The sequence below is a fragment of the Eschrichtius robustus genome, chromosome 1 (genome assembly GCF_028021215.1).
Source record: "Eschrichtius robustus isolate mEscRob2 chromosome 1, mEscRob2.pri, whole genome shotgun sequence".
NCBI classification, from domain to species: domain Eukaryota; kingdom Metazoa; phylum Chordata; class Mammalia; order Artiodactyla; family Eschrichtiidae; genus Eschrichtius; species Eschrichtius robustus.
The window spans coordinates 170,501,195-170,522,408 of record NC_090824.1 but is presented as its reverse complement, the minus strand read 5'-3'; the positions used below and the strand labels follow the sequence as shown (position 1 = coordinate 170,522,408).

Genomic DNA, 21,214 nt, shown 5'->3' with positions numbered 1-21,214 from the left:
CTTAAGGTCGGACCATTTGCAAACAGGCATTTTATGTGGTCAGTCCCTTTTAACAAGGGGGTGATTGGTCCTTAGGCCTTTGTGGACACCTTCTCAACTCCGCGCTGCACTCGCCAGCCCCAGGACAGGCTGGCCCAGCCACTGCCGGGCGGGTACGTGCTGCCCGCTGGGCTTCTTGTAGGTGGTGTCCTTTGGGAATAACAGGACTTGATTTCTGGTTCGGCTGCAAACATGTTAAACCATGAGTTCTCAGTGGACAAAAAGCTCTAGGGGCTAAAATGGTGCCCCGCACCAGAGGTGCTTAGCAAGCTGCTGGTTTTAATTCAATCAGGCTCCTGGTGGAGGTTGAATTCTTACTGATATTCTGCCCAGTCCTGGCTACTGTCTCCCAAACACACTCACTCAGTCCTTCATTACGTCACGTTGACAACTCGGGCCAAGTCCTGCTCGTGGCGGCAGCTAGCTGGCTGGTCACGTGGCCTCCCCCACTTTCCGAGGGCTGCACGCTGCTCCCCACCTCCGGCCACGTGGTCACTGGAAGGGCTCCGGGGCCACGTGTCCCTGTGGCCAGAGCTGGTGGAACCGGGCAAACACGGATGCAAGGCAGACGAACCCGGGCCTGAAGCAGATTCAGAAATCTTGTTTAGAGGGTTGGATGGGCACCAGTTTTTCTTGGGAGCTGTGAGCGGTCTTGTCATTGGTCCCATCAAGTGCACAGAGAGGAGGCACTGCTGCAATGAGAAGAGGGTCCAGGTGACACTTAATGCTGGTCCCAGGGCTCCCAAGCCCCGGCTGCACCTTTCCTGAAATTCCGAGACAACCCTGGAATCCCAAAACAACGGCCCTCCCCCACTTTTGTCTTTTCCCAAGTCAGTTCTAGTTGGTGCATTTCCTATATTTGCAGACAAAGGACTCCTAGTAAGTACAACTCCGACCTAACAGAGAGGCCAGGGTAAAAATCCCATGCAGCGCGGAGCCCACGGGTGCGGGGATTTCAGCCATGGTGCGGAAGACAAGCTGTAACCTAATGAAATCACACTCGCAGCTCTAGGTGAAGAGGCTTGCAGTCTGGGCTCCTCCGGGACAGAAAGGAGGCGTCCCTACCTCCAGCCCCTCCACCCAACCAAGCTTTTGTGGCCTGAAGAGGGTCTGTTTGCCAAAGGACACCCTGGAGCTGGAACTTTGGGATTCTCCCACGACTGCTGCAGCGTTATTCGCTAAAGCTCAAAGACCTTGAAATAAAAGCACACATAAAGCTATTTCACACACTGGCCAGTACCCACGTTTCAACGTTGTGCCTTGGAAAGAAACACAGGCTCCTTTGCCATGAAATGTTAACTCTTTTATTAATTTAGGGTTAACACTGTATTTGCTTTGTGGATTTCATTTTCGGAGTTGTGGATTCAACAAACAACAGCTGGGCTCCCCCCCAGCCGACAGGGGACTCGTCAAAACGTGTTACAGTCACAGAGGGGAGCAGGACGAAATGGAGAACGAGCTCGAAAAAATTTAAGGCAAATGTTACTCCCATATTAAAGGGACTTGATCAAGCAGATCTGTGCATATCAATGAAAATATATGAAATATTTGTCAAAATAATTAACATCGGTAAAAATTAGAACACGTAGCTTATAAAATACCCACACAGGTTTGGCAAAAGTAAATCCAACCGTGTCGTTAGGCTCATAGCACACACAGACACAGGGGCGCCCACCTTAAGAACAAGTCTCCTGAAAAGCAGGGCCAATGTATTTTCAAAGCAATTCCACAAAATGGGACACGACAGACAATTAACAATTCACAGGCTGGGTTTACATTTTGGTAGGAAGAGTTGCTTGGTCGTTGGGGCACCTTTTGGCCAGCACCCGGGACGCCTCCTGGGGACCCTCTGTGTTAGGCAGAGGTGACCGTTCATCTGGGCCATGAGACTCCCAGAGACACAGACAGGATGCAGAGACCAGGGACCTTCAGCTCCCTCAGAGGAAAGGGCGGCAGAGGAAGGAGGGTCCCTCCAACCCATCCGTTTGGGATTTGACTTTCTAAGCCATGGCAGCAGTTTCAGAAGTCGCTGATTATGTAGAAATAGATGCTCCATCCCCAGCGGTCGCACGTTTTAAGCCCCGAAATCTGTTTTATTTACAGTCTGACCAAACCGTCCCCCAGACTGTGGCAGGCAGATGAGCAGGTATGCCCCTCAGCCCTCCATCACGCAGGGGCACAGCCCAGGGGTCTGCGGGCTGCCCAAAAGCACGGGGAGAAGAGCAACGCACCAAGCATCCCGCCTTTCTGCTTTGGTCTCGAAGATTCAGTAAACTTACGGTCCCAGAAGCTGCGCTGAAGCCGGAGCTGTGGATTCCTGGAATTCGTTCCACTCCCGTTGTGAGTTAGCCAGAAGAACGGAGCCAGCAAGCAGGGTGTGAGAGGGCATCGCTGACACCTCCTCGAAGCCCTCACCCACCTGGCCTGGGCGCCCAGAGATGCCGCGGAAGGACCTCGCTCCTGGGGAGATAAAGCTGTCAGGTGCAGGGCACCACTCCTGAAACGGACTCTGGCCGACAGCCTGGAGGAAGGTGGACGGACAGACAGGAGGGGCCCTGCCCTGTGCGGGCGGCCGGGTGCCCCTACCCGGCCAGGAGGCAGGTGCGGCAGCAGAACTGGATGAAGAGCTTGCGTTCGCAGAGCCGGTTGGACTTGACCATCTCGCAGAAGGTCTCATCGGCTGGGCCCCCGGGAAGGAGAAAGGAGGGACATGTCAGATTTGGGGGCCAGTTAGGATTGTTCCCATCACCCCACTCTGCTGGGGACATAGGGGGAGCAGGGGCGGCAGCCCTCCCAGTCACCCCCATGATGTGTGGCGGGCCTGGCGTGGCAGAGGCCAGAGCTGAGTCTGGGAGACAAAAGCGGACTCGGGGTGGCAGGGGAGTGGGCAGGGCCTGGGGACACCTGGGCTGTGCCAGGGAGCCCTCGGGCTCCCTGTTCCTCTTCCTGGACAGCTGTGCTGGGGGACTTGGGAGGAAGATGGGGTCAGGCCTGGCAGGGGCAGGATGGAGGCTACGCCATGATCCCGGGGACACCCCGAATCGGGGAGGAAGGGGGTCACCAAGAGGGAAAGGCTGAGGGGGAAGGGAAGAGCCACGGAGGCCGGCCCCTCCCCTCGGCAGCTGGCTTTTGAGGATGTTGCCATTCATGGGAACCGGGAGACACCCCGGGGACAGCCTCACTTTCTCAGGCTGGATACATAACCCGAGGAGGTGGCTTCCTAAAGCAGGAGCTTCCTGGCCTTTGAAGGGACATAATTCTGCAAGCCAAGAAAACCACCTTGTGGTCCACAGGGCGTGCCCAGGGTGCTCTCTGCGGGCTTCGCGCTCTGCCAGGCTGGGGCCGGTGCCAGCTCCGTGCCCACGGACAGCATGGCACTGGCGGTTCCCCTCTCCTGCACGCCAGCCAGCTCACAGCGCCCAGAGCCAGCCCCAGGCTGCTCCTCCCTAGGCTTGCTGAGCCATGGAGGCTCCTTCTCGCCACGGCACGTCTGCCCACGGCCCCTGCACTGGGTCTCCGGGCCAGAGTCCTCTGCCAAACTTTCTCTTGCCCGGAATCCCCAAATTGGTCTCCTCTGAGCTCCTGTTTTCACAGCCCATCCTTGCCTCTCCTCATCGGCTTAGAGCACCAGGGCTCTCCCACAGCACAGAGGCAGGTCCTTCCCATGGACACACGGGCCTTGACACATGTTCAGGGAGGCTGAGAGCCTTCAGGCCTCCTGACTTTGACCTCCAAGGTCTGGCCTCTCCTAACGCATGTCACCACACCCAGGCCACCTTGGGCTTATGGCAGGAGAGTGGGAACGGTACGAGAACAGAATCATTTGTTAAGAGTTACTCAACGGACCGACCCACACTAGCTGGGCTGGTGGTGGAGATGCCTCTCTGGTCAATGTGAGAGGCCTAAAGGGAAGGGAGGAGGCCCAGGGGAGAGCCAAGTGGTCATCGAGAGGAGGGGCCACAGGGCTGTCCAAGGGACTGCGGTCCCTGCATCTTCTTTTCCTTTCTCTTCTGCCCGGGGCAGCCCCCGGGTGGCTCAGGGGCCGTCACCCACCCATGCTCACCGTTGCTGCACGTGTGGTTGGTGACGCACGAGGTTCCCAGCTGTGTGAAGCCTGTCTTACACCGGCTGCAGTTCCTGCTGGAGCCTTCACAGCTCAAGCAGCTCTCATCACACCTGCGGGGGAACACGGGTTCCCAGATGAGAAAGAGGCACATCCACTCCGGGCCCCTTCCCAGGGCCCTCCCACCCTCCTGCACTGCACCCCCTGGCTGTAACCGTGCCCCCCACGACGCCCCGTGACTCTGGCCAAGCATCTGCACGTCTCTCCTCTATTGCCCTGGGAGGGCGGAGACGGTCATGGCCAGTTGGCAGGAGGATGCCTGGAGCTGAGGATGGGCCCAGGTCTCTGAGCCTCCCCGTGGCTCACCTGGACGCCCTCCTGGGCACTGTGGCCACAGGTGGCTCCCTGAGGATGTCAGCATTGACTCTTGGGGCTCGGGGCCAGGCTCCCCCGAATGTGACAGACATGACCCTGGGGCTGGCCGGGGCTGAGCCTCCTTTGTGGTGACGTCGGCCTCCCCGCTGGGGACAGGGGGTGGGGATGCCCTTTCGACCTGTCCCGAAGACAGGACCCAGGACTATTGCTAACAGAGTGCCATGACCTTGGGGGTGGGAGGGTCAGCGCACTCCACTGTCCCGTGCGTTTATCTGCGTCTGTCTGTGGCTGCGTCTGTGGCACTGAAGCTGAGCAGCTGCTCTGGAGACTGTACGGCCAGCAAAGCCTAAACGACTCACCATCGGGCCCTTCACAGAAGAGCCTGCCGACGCCCCTTCCTGCTCTGGGCCATGTAGGGACCTGGGCTGTACCTGCTGCCTTCTCTGCGTCCAGCTCCAGGGACTGGGTCTCCCCAGACCCACCTCCCAGCTCCCTGTCAGCTGCAGGCCCAGCAGACCCGGGAGCGGGGCTCGGACAGGGTGGGCGGGGCATCGGGTAGGCAGTGCTTGGGACAGATGCCACCTCCCAGGCAGCGACCAGACGCCAACAGCAAGGCTCACTGTAGGCCTCCTTCCTGAGCGGGCCTGTGCCGGCGTCAGATGCCACCATGGATTCTGCCTGCACAGGGCCTCCGGGACAGCAGGCCCTCAGCCTGGATGAGAGGTGGCTTTTGTTCTCCTGGGGTCGCTGAGGGCGCCTCCAAACTGGAGTTCGGGCCCATAGTTTATAAACGTGTAAACCCACAGGCAAACCGCATCCAGGAGCCCTTCCGACTTCCTCCTCCTGCAGCAAGAGCCTGCCCTCCCCCCTCACAGACCCTGGAGCGGGAGGACGGGGCCCGTCGTGCAGACTCTTACTGCGCACTTTGGGGAAGACCCCAGGGCCTGGCCCCTGTCCTGCTGCACTGCTCTGGCCGGGCCACAGGCCCCTTATGCCACTGCACAGGAGACCACTCCCCCCAACTCCCGCTTCTCTTACAGATGATGTCCGCTAGTGACACGGGAGCTAGGGCCAAGCCAAGCCATGCAATTGGGGGTCAGCTGTCTCGAAGGCCGTGGCTGAAGGTTGCTTTGCTATGAACAGTAAGAGGGCGGCTACAGCGGAGACCCGGCTGCACACAGCTCCCTTGCTTCTCCAAATTCAGCCTCACAGAGCCCCAGGATCTCCACGGCAGCCCCCGGGAGCTGTGTCGGTTTTCTTCGGCCATGTAACCAATGACCACAATGCAGCAGCTTAATCCACCACTGTTCAGCATCTCCCAGTTCCGCAAGCAGAAGCCTGGGCAGCCTCGGACGGGCTCTCTCTCGGGCTCACAAGGCCCCGGTCAGCTGTCGGCCAGCCTGGGCTCGGATCTGGAGGCCCCGGCTTGGGCAAGAATCCGGCATCAGGCTGCTCCCCCAACTGCCTCGGGGCCCCTGTTTCTCTGAGAGACCCTCTTGGCTCCTCCATCAAGGTTACCGTGCCTGGCAGGTGGTCCTCTTGGGCAGGGGGCTTTCAAGACGCCTCTGGTTCTGCTCCTTCTGTGGTACCGCCCTCACCCCCAAACACCACAGCGACTGTCCTGCCAAACTCTGCAGGGCGGCGCCCACTGCAGTCCTCTCCCTGCCCTGCTGCCTGGGCCACTTCCCCGCCTCCCGTCTTTAGGCTGTTCCAGGTGACAGTCAGATGGCAGAAATCTCGTCACACTGGGCACAGGACAGAGCAGAAGGCCTGCCTGAGTCTTGCCCTGCTTAAACATACCCAGGAGGGGCCGGGGGAGGGAGGGTGGTAGGAGGGTGGGGGGCAGACACCCCACTGAGTTGCTCTGTCTTCAAAGAGGTCCTTGCTCCCTCTTCTAGGTCCTCTTCCTAAGTCTTGGGGTGTCCGGCGCCTCTTTTGAGATACTTATCATGGACTGTTCTCAGCCGTGGGCCTCAGCATAACGGGTCTTGACTCGGCATCCAGGCCGCCAACCTAGCAGGCCTGCGTCCCGGCCTGGCTTTTCCCCATGAGCCCTGGCTGGCTGCTCGCTCCCTCAAGGCTGCCCTGGCCGGCACTCAGCATTCTGGGGCCTTCGGGAAGCCAGGCTCTCTGAACGCTGCTGCTGCCTCAGTGGGGAGAGGCCCTGCGGAACCAAGGCCATTTGTCCTTCCAGGGGAATCCACACTGAGGGGTCTTCAGAGCCCTGGGACTCGGGAGACGGGAATTCTCTGAAGTGCTGGCAATTCACCACCTCGGCGTCCCGTGCAGGGTGCTTCCTGGGGTTATATCTCTGAGACCTGCTGTGTCAGCCCCAGCACTGGACGCTCCTCCAGGACTTAAAGCTTTGCCATGCGTGGAGGTGAGCACCCAGGGAGCTCCTGCCCTCCTCAGCCAAGGAGGGGCTCACGGGGGCTGCCTGCCCCCTGCCTCCTGGCGCTGGGGACCCCATAGCTTCTGGGTGCCCTGCGGGGGCTGTTTGCCGTACTCGTGGGAATTCCCAGCATCCTCTGAGAGCCAGGGTGTCTGACAAACGAAACCGATTATCACTGTGTAATTCCACATTGTCCCTGGCTGCCATACTTAGGGTAATCACCCTGGAACCAGCTGGCTGGTTAAAATGAAACTTTACTTCAGACACCGGTGCCGAGGGTCCTTCACGGGACTCAGCAAGGCTGGGTGAAGGTGGCTGGGTAGTGGGGCTGAAACCCTAACCCTCTTTGAGTGGGTCCCACAAGCGCAAGGACCAGGTGGTCTCTCATTTGCTCACGTAGGTTACTGGTGTTTGTTTGTTTTAAAGAATAGGTTACAATCCAGAAGAGTTCTCAAACACAGCCTGAGGGGATCTCAAAGACCCCCCCCCCACTGTGGGTCCCCAGCTGTGAGCTGCCAGACGGGCATGGTCTCCCTGCACTGCTCTGAAGTGGGCGCCTGAGGCTCCCTCTTTGAGTCTACGTCAGAGGGACGGTCCCTTCCCCACTCCCACCACCACGATCTTCAAGGTCACCTGCAGACTCCTCATCGTCACTCTCACCCTAGACGAGACAGACTGCCCTGCCCTGTTCCTGGGCTCCAGGTGATGAGGCCTGACATGAGGCAATGTTCAGCAGGACAAGAGGACACCGAGCAGATGGCTTCTGCGTTCACTGCCCACATCCCGTGACAAGAGAGAACACTGCTCAGAGCCCCCAGAAAAGGACCGTGCGCCTTGCAGACACACGGGAGGGAGCGGAAAAGGAGAACGAGCAGGGTTATAACATCTCTGCATTGGCTGGAAGCGGCTTTAGAATGAGGAAGTTGTCGGGATCTTGTATCTTCTCTAAATTATCCAATTTAAATTTTAAACAAATCCTACACGTGGTTTCCTTAATGACGTGCTGTGAACGCACTGTGGTCCATGGTGCAGGTGGGGCTCACTGGAGTCTGCCCCGGGGTGGCGGCTCTGCCAGTCAGGCCCCCGTCCTCCGCGTCCTGCCCTCCCAGCCACGCGGCGCCTGGTACACAGTAGGTCTCCACAGGTACTCAGGACGTGAACAAAGGCATGAGGGCCGCCGCCTGACTGTGACCTTGGCCATCACCACCTGCAGGGCCCCCTCCTCTGTAAATGGGTTCCTGTCTGCCCACTGCACCCACTGCTGTCGTGGAACATGGCCCACCCTGCCCCCAGGCCCTGGGACAGGGGCCACCAGACACAGCCCTCCTGCCACTCCTCCACGGGCACCGCTGACTGCCCTTCCCCGGCCATCTCGGGCTAAGTCAGGAGGACTGCCTGGAAGGCGCACATACCTTCGGCACACTTTGTGGGGCAAGCCCGGCATCTCCTCTGGGTAGAAGCCCTCGCCACAGGCTGGCACACATTTCCAGTCTTGGAAGTGGAAGTTTGGGGCACAGTGAATACACTCTTCTCTGCTGGGCCCTGAGGGGTGCGGGAAAAGCAGCAGAGGTCAGGGACCGCCCACCTGCCCATCACGTGTCCCAGACCTGCTGCAGCACCTGTGAGATCCAGGTCCTATTCAGACGCCCCAAGGCCACCACACAGCTAGATTCACCCAGGTGCCACTGTGCGTCTGCACTGGGCCCTCCTTGCCACTCCTGGGAGGTGGGCCTCACGCCCACATCTCACGGATGGGGACATGGAGGCTGCATCAAGCTCAGCACACCTCCCACTGCCCGGGCCGCGTTCATCGGCCCTGATTCCAGGTGCCTCCTTTCCCAACAGGCCTGGGCCCGATTTCGGCTAGGGCAGCCACAGGTAGCTCTGAGTGCTCAAAATGTGGCCTGGCCAAACATACTTACACACTGGATTTCAGAGACAAAGTTAAAAAAAAATGTGAAATAGCTCGTTGATTTTTAAAATATTGATTACATGTAGAAATGATAGTATTTAGATACACGGGGTTAAATAAGACGTTATAATTATTTTCACCTGTTTCTTGAGGGAACTTAAAGCTGCATCAGTAGCTCACATCGTATTTCTAGTGGACAGAACTTGGTGTAAGAATATGTGGGAAAAGGGAAAGAAGAGGTTTGGGGGCCTGGGGTTGACAGGTATTTGGTGTGAAGGATCAGGACTCTTTCAACAGAGAAAAAACAACTAAGGCCTTATAGGGTGAGGCATGGGGACCAGAAAAGGCAAAAGCTCTGAATGAAGGATCAAGAGTCGTGAAGGAAAATCTGCAGCTCAGTCAAGAGGACTCATCAGCCTGGGCAGGCAGTGGCCCAGAGTGAAGAAACCGTGCTGTCCATCTGTCTGTCTGCCCATCTGTTCATTCATTCAGGCCAACAACAAGTCAGTGCTGGGTGTGCACTCCGTGTCAGAGTCCCCAAGGAGCATCAGAGAGGCAGCGAGGTGGCCACTGGCTGACGGCTTAGAGGACTGAACTCGGGGAGAAACCATCTCAGATGCTCATGGAGACCACAGCCCCTCCTTAGACCTCCCCCCACTGTGGTCTTGTCTCGGCTTGAGGCCTGACAAGCTGAGGCAGAGGTGTCCGGCCATCTTCCTGGAGTGACTTCTGGACCTACTGGGGGCCTCTGGGCTGCGTCATGTAGACAGGGGTCTGCAGGGCGGCTCTGCCAGCCCCGAGACTTGGTGCTCTGGCAGCTGGTTTCTCCTTTCAGAACCATAGCTTCCAGCTTGGAAGGGGATTCTGAGCTCACCCAGGACTGAGCGTGAGGCAGAAGTGGGAGCCCTTGGGGTTCCAGGGCCTTCATGAGGAGTAGCTACCCACCCGCCTGGGGTCTCCACGGGGGTCCTCCCTCTGTTGCTGCAACGCAGTGGGAGAGCCGCCCCACAAATGCGTCCGGTTTATGTCCTTCTGGATGGACGGCTGCTCTTGTGCCCCAACCCCCATCACTTATCTGCAGGGAGCATCTGGCATTGGGCCCCCCCCGCAAACCCCATCACCCATGTCCTACTGCCTGGGCCGCCAGGGCCCCAGTGCCTAAGGAGCTTCTGCAATGGGAAAGAACACTCATTCCTGTTTGTTCCTAGTTTAATGCTCAATTTGCTAAACTTAAAAGCGGATGAAACTCGTTCAGCTGGGGTTAGAAGAAGAGAAAGCCCTGGGATGGGTGGAGGCGACGGCCCCATCACAACGTGAAGGTGCTCAGTGCTGCTGAGGCGTGCACTTCAAAATGGTAGGTTTTATGTTCCGGATCTTTTAGCACGATGACAAAAGCTGAGTCAACACAAATCTCCTAGAGCAACTATTTTCACTACTACTAAAAATTGTGAACTTTGTAACTCAAAGTCTCTCAGGGATTCCGTTTAGTCACAAGGCTTTCCAGGCATCAGACACTTGAAAAGCGGACACAGATCATAAAAATCGTAGCAAAACGGGTGATGCTTAGGCAGGATCCACTGCATCATTTGTGGGACCCAGGACAAAGTGAAAACGCAGGGCCCTTATTCAAAAGGCAGGAAAAACGTGCTATGAAGGGTGCTAAGATACAAAACGCATTCCTTTCTTCTGCCATCTCTCTCTTGACCTGTCATGGTGGTTTTTATCTGCTATTTCATGTCGTGCTCCCCTGGGTGAGGACCGGCCCTCATGCCCCTCAACTCCACACACATGTGCCCCACTGGCCGCTAGCCACTGACTCACGCACCACGCCCTGCCTACCGGGTCCCCTGCACCCACCCAAGGCAGATGGGTTCCCCAAGGGATCACATCCTCTGTGCCAGAGGCTCTGGGTACCTGGACCAGGATGGGAAGAGGCTTATTCCTATTGAGTCAACACTGAGTGTCCCAAGGTACTGCTGGCCTGAGGTGGGGACAGATGCCACCGTGCTCCATGCTGTACTCATGCCTAACCACGACCCTCCCCACACTGCACCCAGGCCCCTCACAGGCGGGGAGCAGCAGTGGTCATGGAGTGGGAGCTGGGAGGGGAGGGCCAGGTGGCCTAGGCCTCCAGGGGCTCCCGACAGGGACCTTGACAGGCAGTGAGAAGCCTTCAGCGCCGGAAGTGGGTGGGGTCCCTGTCCCAGCAGCGGCCGGGATGGATGCACACGTCCCAGGGCATAGAGGGAACCCGGGCAGGTGGGTGTGGGGAGCAGGGGAGACCCCTGGACAGCCTGACCCCTCAAGTGACAAAGAGGTCGCTGGACTGGGTGAGAGAACCCACAGCGACTATAAAGCTGTTTGCCAGCAGGCAGTGTGGGGATGCAGAGAAATGAAACCACATTGAATAATTGAAATCAAAAGCATTATAAAGCCACACGCCTGAATTTTATGGATTCAAGTGACTATGAAATTTAAATAAGTGACATCGGCGATGCTCTTAATCAACCTGGGCTAAACAATGAGTCAAAGAAACAGAATGAAAATGACAGGCAACAAGGCAAACGCTAGGAAAGGCTGCTGGGCCCCTGCCTTTTAGGGGGTTGTCCCAGGAGGGGGCCCCAGCAAGGCACATCTTCCAAAGGCCTTGAGAGTGCTGGTCTTGGCCATGGCATGTCCACTTCTGGTCAAGGGTCAAGGGCCCCTTGACATGGGCTCACGTGGCCACACTGGGACGGCTGCCCCATCCTGCCATGCATCCTGGGACCCATGTTATGGCATCAGTGACCTAGCAGAGACCTAATTCTTACATTGTCACTGCAGCAAAAACTCAACCTGATGTGGGTTTCTTAGAACAAGGACCAAAGCGCTGGGTCAGGAAGGAGGGTCAAGAGGAGAAGATTCAATCAGAAATATATATGAGCCCACAAGCTCAGAATGTGCTACAATATCCTGGTGCCAACAACTCTGCAGCACGAAACCCAACAAGACAATCATTCTCTGCGATTCTGCATAAAAACTGTGCCTGGAAGGCAGCTGTGCTATCATCTCTGTGGGAAATTACAATACACATAATATTGTTTACAGAGATCTTTTCCTCTTTTGAGTAAAATGTTCAAAATAGGGAAGATAGGTACAAGGAACTAAGGCTATGTTTTAAAAAGCCTTCTTCCTTCACCACGGGAACTTGCCCAGCCTCTCCCCGATGCATCATGAACCCCTGGCACTGCTACCCTGAGGCAAGGGCTGGGTTCCACGCAAGAGCTCACGAGCAGTTAGTATCCCTGCCCGGCCTGAAAGCATCCCCTACCTGGCTGGGCTCCTGACACCGGGAAGCCCAGGCTGCTCCAAGTGGGCCCTTGTGGTTTTTCTTTCTTTTTTTTTTTTTTTCAATTATAAAAATTGTGGTAAAATGTACATAACATACAATTGACCATACTAACCATTTAAGCATACAGTTCAGTGGCATTAAGTACATTCATATTGTTATGCAAGCATCACCACCATCCACCCATCCCCAGAACTTTTTTATCTTCCCAAGCTGAACCTCTGTACCCATTAATCACTATCCCCCTTTCCCCTCTCCCAGCCCCTGGTAGGGCCTCTGGGTTTTAATGCTGCAACACCCACGGAAGCCTGTAAGTCCTAGGGCTTTCTGGGTTTCCAGGTAGTCAGCCCACCGGCCTGGGGAACTCGGGCTCCAAGTGTGGCCCCCGCAGGCCGTGAACTCACCCACGCAGGTCTGGCAGGTGGGATGGCATTCCCCGCACCTGATCAGCTCAGAGTCAAAGTAGGTGCCTGGCTCACAGTCTGGAATGCAGCTGCCCCGTGCAAGGCTGTTGAAAAGAAAAAAAAGGCAGTCTTTTATATCCTTTCCGAAGCTCTAATTCAATTATGATTTGCCCTCAAATGCCTTTCATGAGAGGAACTGAAAGTTGCTAAAGCACAGCTCTTGGCGTCACTTAAGGTTCTGAACTAATGAAAGCGGCAAAGCTGTCCGGCAGCATCTCGAGTTCGGCTGGAAGGGACACCCGGGCCTGGAAGCAGAGTCTCCGCCTTCTGGTGGCCGGTGGTCCCGAAGCTCCTTCCCAAAGCCCCGTGGCCTCGGCCCCTGTGCGGGAGGCCATGCCCTCCACGCCTTCTGTGCTCTCCTGCTCTGTGACACCTTCTCTTCACTGACACCAATCACACTAGAACCCAAGGCCCACAAGGAGAACTCGAGCACGGGTGGGTCACCCCACTGGCTCGGTCTCACTGGGCGCAGCCCTGGGTGAAGCCTTGGCATCTGTGATGCGTGAGGGGGGTTGGCGGCAAGACTGACCCTGAGTCCCAGTGGGCTCCTGCCTCGCCCTTGCTGGAAACGTTCTGTGCTTCACAATGAACCTGAGATAAAATCCGCTCCTGGGACCTAGCAGCCCTGCCTGCCGTGGCTCCGGCCTTCCTCCCTCACCTCGCTCGGCCAGGCAGCGAGCGCATGGCTTCTGGAGCAGACCCTCTGCCCCTTCCCAGCTGTGCAGCCCCGGCCCCGGGCAAGCCAGCCAACCTTCCTGCCCCTCCGTCCCCTCAGCTGTCCGTCAAGGCTCCTGCGTGGTCAGGTTGCTTTGAGGACAGAACCTTGGCAGGTGTCGGGCACCCAGCAGTGTGAGTGGGTGTTGGCGGCCATGGCCGCTTCAGTTCCCAAGCTCACTGCTGCACATGCTGTAGATGGATCTGCTGCCTGACACATCAAACACGTGCCCCAGGGTCTGTGAGATCCAGAGGCTCCTGCGCTTGGTGCGGGGACGTCGATGGGGCTGAAAGCATCTCTGTATCAAGGCGGAGGCCGACCTCAGGGCTCCCTCTCGTCCCGGCCCCCAGGCCACTGCACCAGCTGTTCAGTCAAGTCTTGACTAACGGATGTTCCCAGCCTAAAGAGATGGACGCACGGCTTGGCCGCCCTCACTGCTTCAGTGTGACCGATGATTTGAAGCCACAGCTAAAGGGGATATTGGGCAATAAAAGGAAGCTTTCTGTGGATTACGGCTGATGATGTTTCAGTGTCCGCAGTCCTCTCTGACTGCTCGTCACGGCTGCACCGCTGCCTCCACCTGGGGGGCTGCTGCCCGAGAGGCATTTTCTCCCCAGGACACAGCTCCTGGCCTGAGCATCTGACCTCCTCTCCCCCACCTGACCCACAGGAACAGGGACGAGCCCCCCCCCAGCACATCCCCCCTGGGAAACAGGCTCCAGGGAGCTGGAAACACAGTGCCTCCCCCTGACACCCTGAGTCTCCGGCCTGGGTGGGGGGCCCTGTGGGAGGGTCCCGCAGCCGAGCTCCCAGGCCCCAGTGGCGGCCAGCTGAACCTCTCCGCCTTTCCCTTCTGGGGCTCCCCTTCCTCCACATGTCGCCCCTCCACTCCTCATCCTGCCTCGTGCAGCTCCCCGGTTCAGAGAACGGGCATGACGTGTGACTCTGGGGTCCTGTTCCCCTTCCCTCCCCCCACTCCCAGGAGCGTGGGGCAGTGGACCCTCTTCTCTCCGATCCCCTGATCTGGAGGGGGTGGGGCGGGCTTGGGGAACCTTAGTCATGCTGCTCCAGGAAACTGTTCCTCTCCCCGTTAGTAAAATGTGAAGAAGAATGCCATACATGTCACATACGTCATAGGTTGCTGTGAAGATTAAATGAGGCAGTATTGGTGAGAGCAGCTGGAGTAAAATGCTTGTTTTCTTCTTTCACTCCTTACTGCAAAAGAATTCAACCCTGTGGGGTTGAATTTGAGGGGACGGGAGGGGAGGCTGCAGGACCGGCAGCATCCTTGTCCCCTGGGGGCCAGGTAGAAATGCAGAGTCACAGAGCCGCTGGGTCGGCACCTGCATTTTAACAAGAGCCCGGTGATGCCCCCTGGCCCCGCCCCTGCTCACTGCCCTCGCTGACCCGTCCCTTTCTTCCTTAAAGTGCAGACCCTGGTTCAAGACTGGATCGCGGGAGGGTCCACAGCACAATTTCGAACAGAATGATTTCTAAGCTTCTAGATGGTAACTTCAAGGAACAAGTAATGTATACTTGGTGGCAGTAAACAGGCTACACCAACATCCCAAAATATTCCAGTAAAAAATCATTAGCTCGGTAAGATGCTTTTAAAGGAGACGTGGGCTGAGCTTGGTGGAGCCGGGCAAACCAGGAATCTACACAGTATCTCCAGGGAGCAAGCCCCCTCCGCCCTTCCCTCAGTCATCCAGACTGGGAAGGAAACTGGAGTGAGTGGGGCTCGGTGCCTAAGAAAGGGAGCTCCGTGCTTCATTAGAACTCCCCACCCTTCCAGCCGCCAGCCCTACTTTCTATGAGAGGATCCACTCTCGCTCTTACCAGTTCTCCACATGTTGCATAAAATGTAGACATTTTCCCCATCCTCTGACTTTCTATCATAAACAGCAGTCTCTAAGTGGAAATCTGATTTTGACTCGGAATCTGTATCCTGAAAGGCTTTGGGCCTCTGAAATTTTAGCTTTTAGGAAAAGGTGGCACACACTTGGTAAATCAATGACAGACACTTATACCAGCATATACCCACGCCCGCGCCTCAGGTCTGAAGGCAGGGTCTTACCTGAATCCTTCTTTACAGACAGTACATTTCTCTGGTTCATCCATGCACTTTTTACAGCTTGGGTGGCATTTAAGGCAGTTTTTCTGATCTGGAGAAAAATAAGAGGAGGAAAAGAGAAGAGGTGGGAAGAGTGGATGTGGATCAAACCTGGGCAAACGAGACTCGGGTGTTTCAAAGTGGGGTTGATGGAACAGCCGTCACCGGCGTTGTCCCCAGACGGGTGACACGGTGACCGACCGCCAGAGGCATGTGGAGACCGCGTGCCCAGGTGTCAGATCACAGGCCTCGCACCTCTTTTCTGGAGTGAAGTCCTCACACGACCTTGAGGCTTGGAGGTGGGCCCTTTCCAGAGGAGACGTGCTCTAGTCCTGCATCTTCCCCTGGGACTGGAGCCAGCGGAGCAGAGTTTACCGAGGTGCCAGTCTTCCTAAGTGTGACCGGTGGGGCCTGCGGGTGCCCCTGAGCGACCCCACCCACCCAGGGCCCTCACAGGGGTCTTTGCTGACACGTTGGCGGTCACCTGCACAGACATGAATCTCCGACACCCACCACACCTTGCGGGAAGCCCTGGGTCTCGGTGATTACCCAGGTCACTCATCCTGGCACCCGGTCAGCACCACCCTGTGCTCGGGGCCTCCTCCTCGGGGCCCCACAGGTGGCATCACACACACGCTGCAGGGGCTCAGCGAGGGCGCCTGGGGGTGACTGTCGGGGTGACCGAGGTGGCTGGTTCTTGCCCAGGGGTGGGGTGGGGGGTAGGGATGGAGGAGCCTCTGCCCCGAAAACAGGTCTGGTTGCAGCCCAGGGCAGGTGTTTGCAAAGCCTGTGAAACGCGTCTTGCGTGACTCTCTGCGTCCCCTCTAAAGAGTGTGGTTATTCCATGGCTTTATATGTCCTTAAGGATTCCCTGGCTCCTTTCCCATAGGAGTGAGAGCAACGCTGTGACGGGACCCCTCCTGCAGGATGCGGGCCAGAGGCGAGCTCTGGGAAGCGCTGCCCCCTCCCGGCACAACGGCCAACACGTCGTCTGAAAACTGTCCTCCATCAATTTAACCCAAGCCCTCTCTTTGGCCTCTTCCAGGCCGAGGTGAGTGTTCAAACCTTGGCGTGAGGTCCCGGCCCCAGAGCCCATCCACCCCACTTCCCAGGACAGGCAGGATGGCAGGACCCCTGTGCTGCTCTGAGTTCACTGGGTCATTGCTAGCTGTGGGCCCTCTGGCCTTGCTCGACTTCACTTCCCCATCTGCAAGGTGAGGAAAGCGTCGCCCCCCTCCTGGCAGTGTGGTCACTATGTAAACTGCACAGCCAAGACCAACCTGTCCTCCTGAGCCCAGTTATGCCCGGCAGCAGGCTCCTCTTCATTCATGGAGACCCGCAAACCTCCCCGGCCTTAAACCCCGGTTTCAGCTGAGCGGCTCTTGCTGGGAGGGGCTTTCACCCAGTTTCAACCACCAAGGCCACAAGCCCGTGCTGGGTCCCCCACCCCGCCCAGCGGCCACATCCACTGCTCCAGGAGAGACTGCAGGGCATACCCGGAAGCCTTTCTATTTGGGTGTCTGAAATCGGTCTGAGCCTGAGAGCCGCTGGCTCAAGCTACCTCCCTGTCCATCCTGAATAATAGACATTGACCTACAGAAGTGTGACAACCCCAGACTACGGGGGCTCCATTTCTGAATCACTTTGAACCATCCTGGCCAGGTTTGGGTGTGAACTGCTATCCACTACCAGGGTCCGAGGGCTTTGATTGCATCCTCTCTCCCTCCCTCCCGTTAAGGGTCCTTTCTCAGGAGGACAGAGTACACAGGAAGCAGAGGGCGGGGAAAATTCTCCCAGGAGAGGGGACCCCAGTCCAGAGAGGGGCTGACTCCTCATTTCTAGGCCCGGGGACACACACTTACTTTCATCAGCATAAAATCCGGCGGGACAGAAGGTCACACAGGTGTTCACCTCCTGATGGTGGTAGAACCCGCGGCGGCAAGACAGGCACTGGGTGGGGCCCCGGCCCGAGCAGGTCTCACATCCCTTGTGGCAGCGGCGGCAGCGGCGGGCTGCCATGTCCCCAAAGTAGCCCAAGGGGCACACGTTCACGCACTTCCTGTGGGAGCAGATCAGGAGAGGACTTTCCTACTGGCCCCAGCCCCACGCCTACCTGGCAGCACGGGGGTCAGGCCGAGGCAGGGCAGCTGGCCAGGAGGGAAACCTTAGCTGCCTCCCCGTCAGCAGACTCTGAGGAAACAAAGGCCCCAGGGCGGAGGTAAACCACTAATGCCCCTGAGAAGTTCCTGATGCAGGAGAGGGTTGAGGGCTTGCATGGGAACCTGGGACTCCTGCCCTTTCAAAGTTTCCCCGAGGGGGGCGGGGGCACTCGCAGGTTATGCTTGGCTTCCTTGGGCAACACCATGACGGTATCTGACTTTTGGAATGTTCAGCTCCGGCAAAACCCCACTGACAGTGCCCACGGGCAGTGAGCGGTCTCCAGGCTGTGTCCAGCCAGCAGAACAAACGTCTTCGCACAGCGCAGGGAGGGTGCGGCTGTGTCTGGGCCCCAAGGACACCGTGAGAGTCCCAGCCGCACCCCTGCCAGAGCCCTGGTGGGTATGTGCTCCCCAGGAGGGCTGCACCCCTGCCCGGGCGCTCAGGGATGGGGGCTCCTCATTCACGGCCGATTGTGCTGACTTTTAGAACAGTACTGGCCCTTAAGATGACATCTGTCTGCAGTTCCCAAGTGGCTGTCATGCTCAATACGACCCATTTTTGTTTAGCAAAATGGAAAGAAAAAAGTTTATAAGCACAGACAAAACAATGCCACGGCCTCTGAGTTCTCTGTCATGGTCACGAGTTATTTATGAGATGAGAATTAAAGGTTACAAAAACATAAAATTCCCAAGCAGTGACCCTCAGGATGATCTCCTTTCCGGGGTGTTTGGTTAATTCCTAAGTATGGTGCCAGGCTGCGGGGGTGGAGAACACAGCTTGGCCACCTTAGCGGGACGCTGGGCGTCTCCAGGACACGCAGGGGCAGCCCAGCCCTTTACCTGCTGGTCTTGACGCTCCCCAGGCTGAAGTGGACACAGTTCAAGCACTGGTCTGCATTAGGGCCATCACAGCCTTTGTCACCACACTCCGGATGGCACACACCTTAAAGAAACAAGCATTTCCTTTCACCCATAGAGATGCTTTCTCAATCACGTCCAGTCTCCTAGGACCCCATGTCCGGGTCTCACAGGCCCCTGCTGGGCCAGAGCACCCACCCCTGCGGGACCCGCCTCAGCTGGGGGCCAAGCCTGGCTCTGAGCTCCAGTGTCAGAGAGTCTGATGACTCGAGACAGGGACGGCCCGAGGACAAGCAGGACAGCCGGTGGTGGGTGAGGACCCAGGTGGGTGAAGACGGGCATTGTGAGGTTCTAGAGGAGCAGCCATGGCGGGGCGGGAGGGGCAGGGGACAGCCTCATGCAGTGTCCTCCCCTGCAGCAGAGTTACGATGCTGGACCAGCCACCAACTCCGATTTCCATCGTGAAGGACAGAGCAACGCGATACGGGGCGTTGAGGGTTTGAAGGCGCTAAGGAAACTGCGGCCAAGCAGTGAAGATCCGACAGAAATTAAGCGGGAGAGGCTGGAATAGAATGCGCCATGTCCCTCACACGCGGTGAAGGAGGCAGGTGGGTTTCCATGTCCCTGGTGGGTCTGGGGTGGGCGGGAGCTGAGCCCTTTTCAGCTCCCCTCTCTCTCACCCTCAGAGGGGGGCATCCTGTCTTCCCTCGATCCCCAAATTCTAACTCTGGGAGCCTGTGTGGTGTTGTCAAAGCGACGGAGAAAAATGCAGGAGCTGGGGGACCCCATCGGGCCCCCTGTCCTAGGTCTCCCCTCCACCTGCGCCACGGGGAAGAGCCCAGTTTGACTGGCTCTTGCCCTCAGGCCGGGCGGCCCCTCCACAGGTGTCCTCCTCACCTGGGGGCCAGGGCCGGTGCTGTGCTGGGACCCCCACCTCCCTTGCCCCCCGATGCTCTTCCTCCTCTGGGAGATGGTTCCGGAAAGCCTCCCCGTGTGGGGAGGGAGGGGCCCGGCAGGGCGTTATGAAAGTTTTTGAGTCCTTGGAAGAAAAAACAACCTTCTACAAGGTTTTAGTTGTTGGAGGGGGTGGGGAGTGAGTTCAGAAGCAAAGAAGAGGTGTCTTGCCAGCCACTGGAGTTTCCTGGGGACGTGAGGGAAAGACAAAAGTCCCCATTCTCTCCCACCCACAATGGGTCTTTGCTGAGGGGCACAAAGCCCTCTTCATTCCTCTTTAAAGGGCCTCCAGACCTTCCCAGTGTTAGACTCGGCTGTATTTGGCTTCCCTCCCTGAAGGTTTACCGTTGCTGACATTTCCAAGGTTCTCATTGTGGGTCCCCCCGTGAACCTCTTTCAGAGCCGCGTTCATCCCTGGGGATGCACTAGACGCTCCTTGTGGTCTGGGTGGGGGAGGGTGCTGGGGTCATGCTGGAGCACAAGGTGCCCCCACCCCTTCCCAGGCCCCAGACTCACTCGATTTGGGGATCGATTCTCATCTGACTTGATCCTTGTTTGCCCCATCCCAATCCACTTGTGGGGTCCAGCCCTCCCCGCTGAGCTGGCCTGACACCCCGCCTTCCCCTGCGGTCACCTCTCCCCGAGGCAGGCCTGTCTCACGTGAGAAAGTGAACCACTTCCTAGTCCTAAGGAGAAGTGGGGGGACAGGGAGGAGACAAGCTCCCCGCGGGCAGGATCTGGTCTAGCGTGTCCACTGCCAACTTCCCCGCACCTGGAAAGGCGTTCAGCACAGGGCAGGCGCTCAACAAATATCTGCTGAGTGGCTGAGGGTGAGAGAACGGATGAAAGGAGAGGGGCAGAAACTGGGGAGGCGCAGTGCCCTCCCGTCCACACACAGGACGGGAGGGCCTCGGGGAAGGCCTGGTTGGCGGTGTGTGGACTTCACGGAGCCCCCTCCCTCCGGGGCCTCTCTGTGGGGCAGAGATTAGTCAGGAAGCCAGCGGGAGCCCCATGCAAGGCAGGGACGACCCAACGGCAAGGGCAGCAGGACCCCGCCAGGGCATCTAGGTGACGGCCATGTCCAGCCCTGTTTTGGAGAGCTCGGTAAGAACCACCGCCCCCATTCAGGGTGCTTGGGTCCATATCTGTAAGCGCCCTCCCCAGTACGGCTCTCTACCAGATTACCTCGACAAGCCCAATATCGAGACTCATTTCTGCCATGAAACATTCTTTTATTTACTTATTTATTGTTTTGGTCTCGCCTTGCGGCACGTGGGATCTTAGTTCCCCGACCGGGGATCGAACCTGTGCCCCCCTGCAGGGGAGCTCGGAGTTCTAACCACTGGACGGCCAGGGAAGTCCTGAAACTTTCTTGAATTACATCCACCTGCTTGGCCATCTTGTCCCAACGCCACCATCACTCCTAAGAATGCACCTGGGTGTTCTCTGGTACCGCTGTTAACTCATTCTCTGGGTGAGCACATGCTTGCTATTCACTGCAATTGTATTTGTGTCTCCTTTTCTTCTTTTCTCAATGAGCCCGAACATTCCTCAGAGACCCACTACCTTCCCGTCTCACCTCCCAGGGCTCCAGCTGCAGGGCAGCATGACCCTCGTGCTGAGCCAGCTGGATCACAGCTACTCCCTTCTGCAGGGTGTCAGACTGACACAGGCTTATTTGAAAACTCTACCTTGAATCCTTAGTGGAGCAAATCCAGGATAAAAAACATGCATAAACAAACATTAGAAAGCAACTGGGGAACTCTCGATGGGTTTTGTCATGGGCTTAGACCAATTCCTGGAGGACCAGGCGGATTCAGTAAGTATCACAGTCGTTCTCAC

General features: G+C 57.5%; 1 protein-coding gene across 4 annotated transcripts in view; it reads right to left on the bottom strand.

Moving 5' to 3' along the window:
* Positions 1-1,332: 1,332 nt before the first annotated feature.
* PCSK6 (proprotein convertase subtilisin/kexin type 6) overlaps positions 1,333-21,214 on the bottom strand; it is a 191,320-nt gene continuing 171,438 nt past the window's right edge. For 3 of the 4 annotated variants that reach the window (XM_068559294.1, XM_068559309.1, XM_068559300.1), the window contains 8 exons: positions 18,401-18,503; positions 17,264-17,460; positions 15,366-15,453; positions 12,514-12,617; positions 8,282-8,411; positions 4,103-4,215; positions 2,626-2,719; positions 1,333-2,499 (listed from right to left, as the gene is read on the bottom strand). In XM_068559294.1, coding sequence (XP_068415395.1) covers positions 2,451-2,499; positions 2,626-2,719; positions 4,103-4,215; positions 8,282-8,411; positions 12,514-12,617; positions 15,366-15,453; positions 17,264-17,460; positions 18,401-18,503 — 878 coding nt within the window. In that variant the 3' untranslated portion in view covers positions 1,333-2,450. Of the gene's footprint in view, positions 2,720-4,102; positions 4,216-8,281; positions 8,412-12,513; positions 12,618-15,365; positions 15,454-17,263; positions 17,461-18,400; positions 18,504-21,214 lie in introns of all 4 variants that reach the window. The other variant, XM_068559315.1, reaches the window with a different exon arrangement.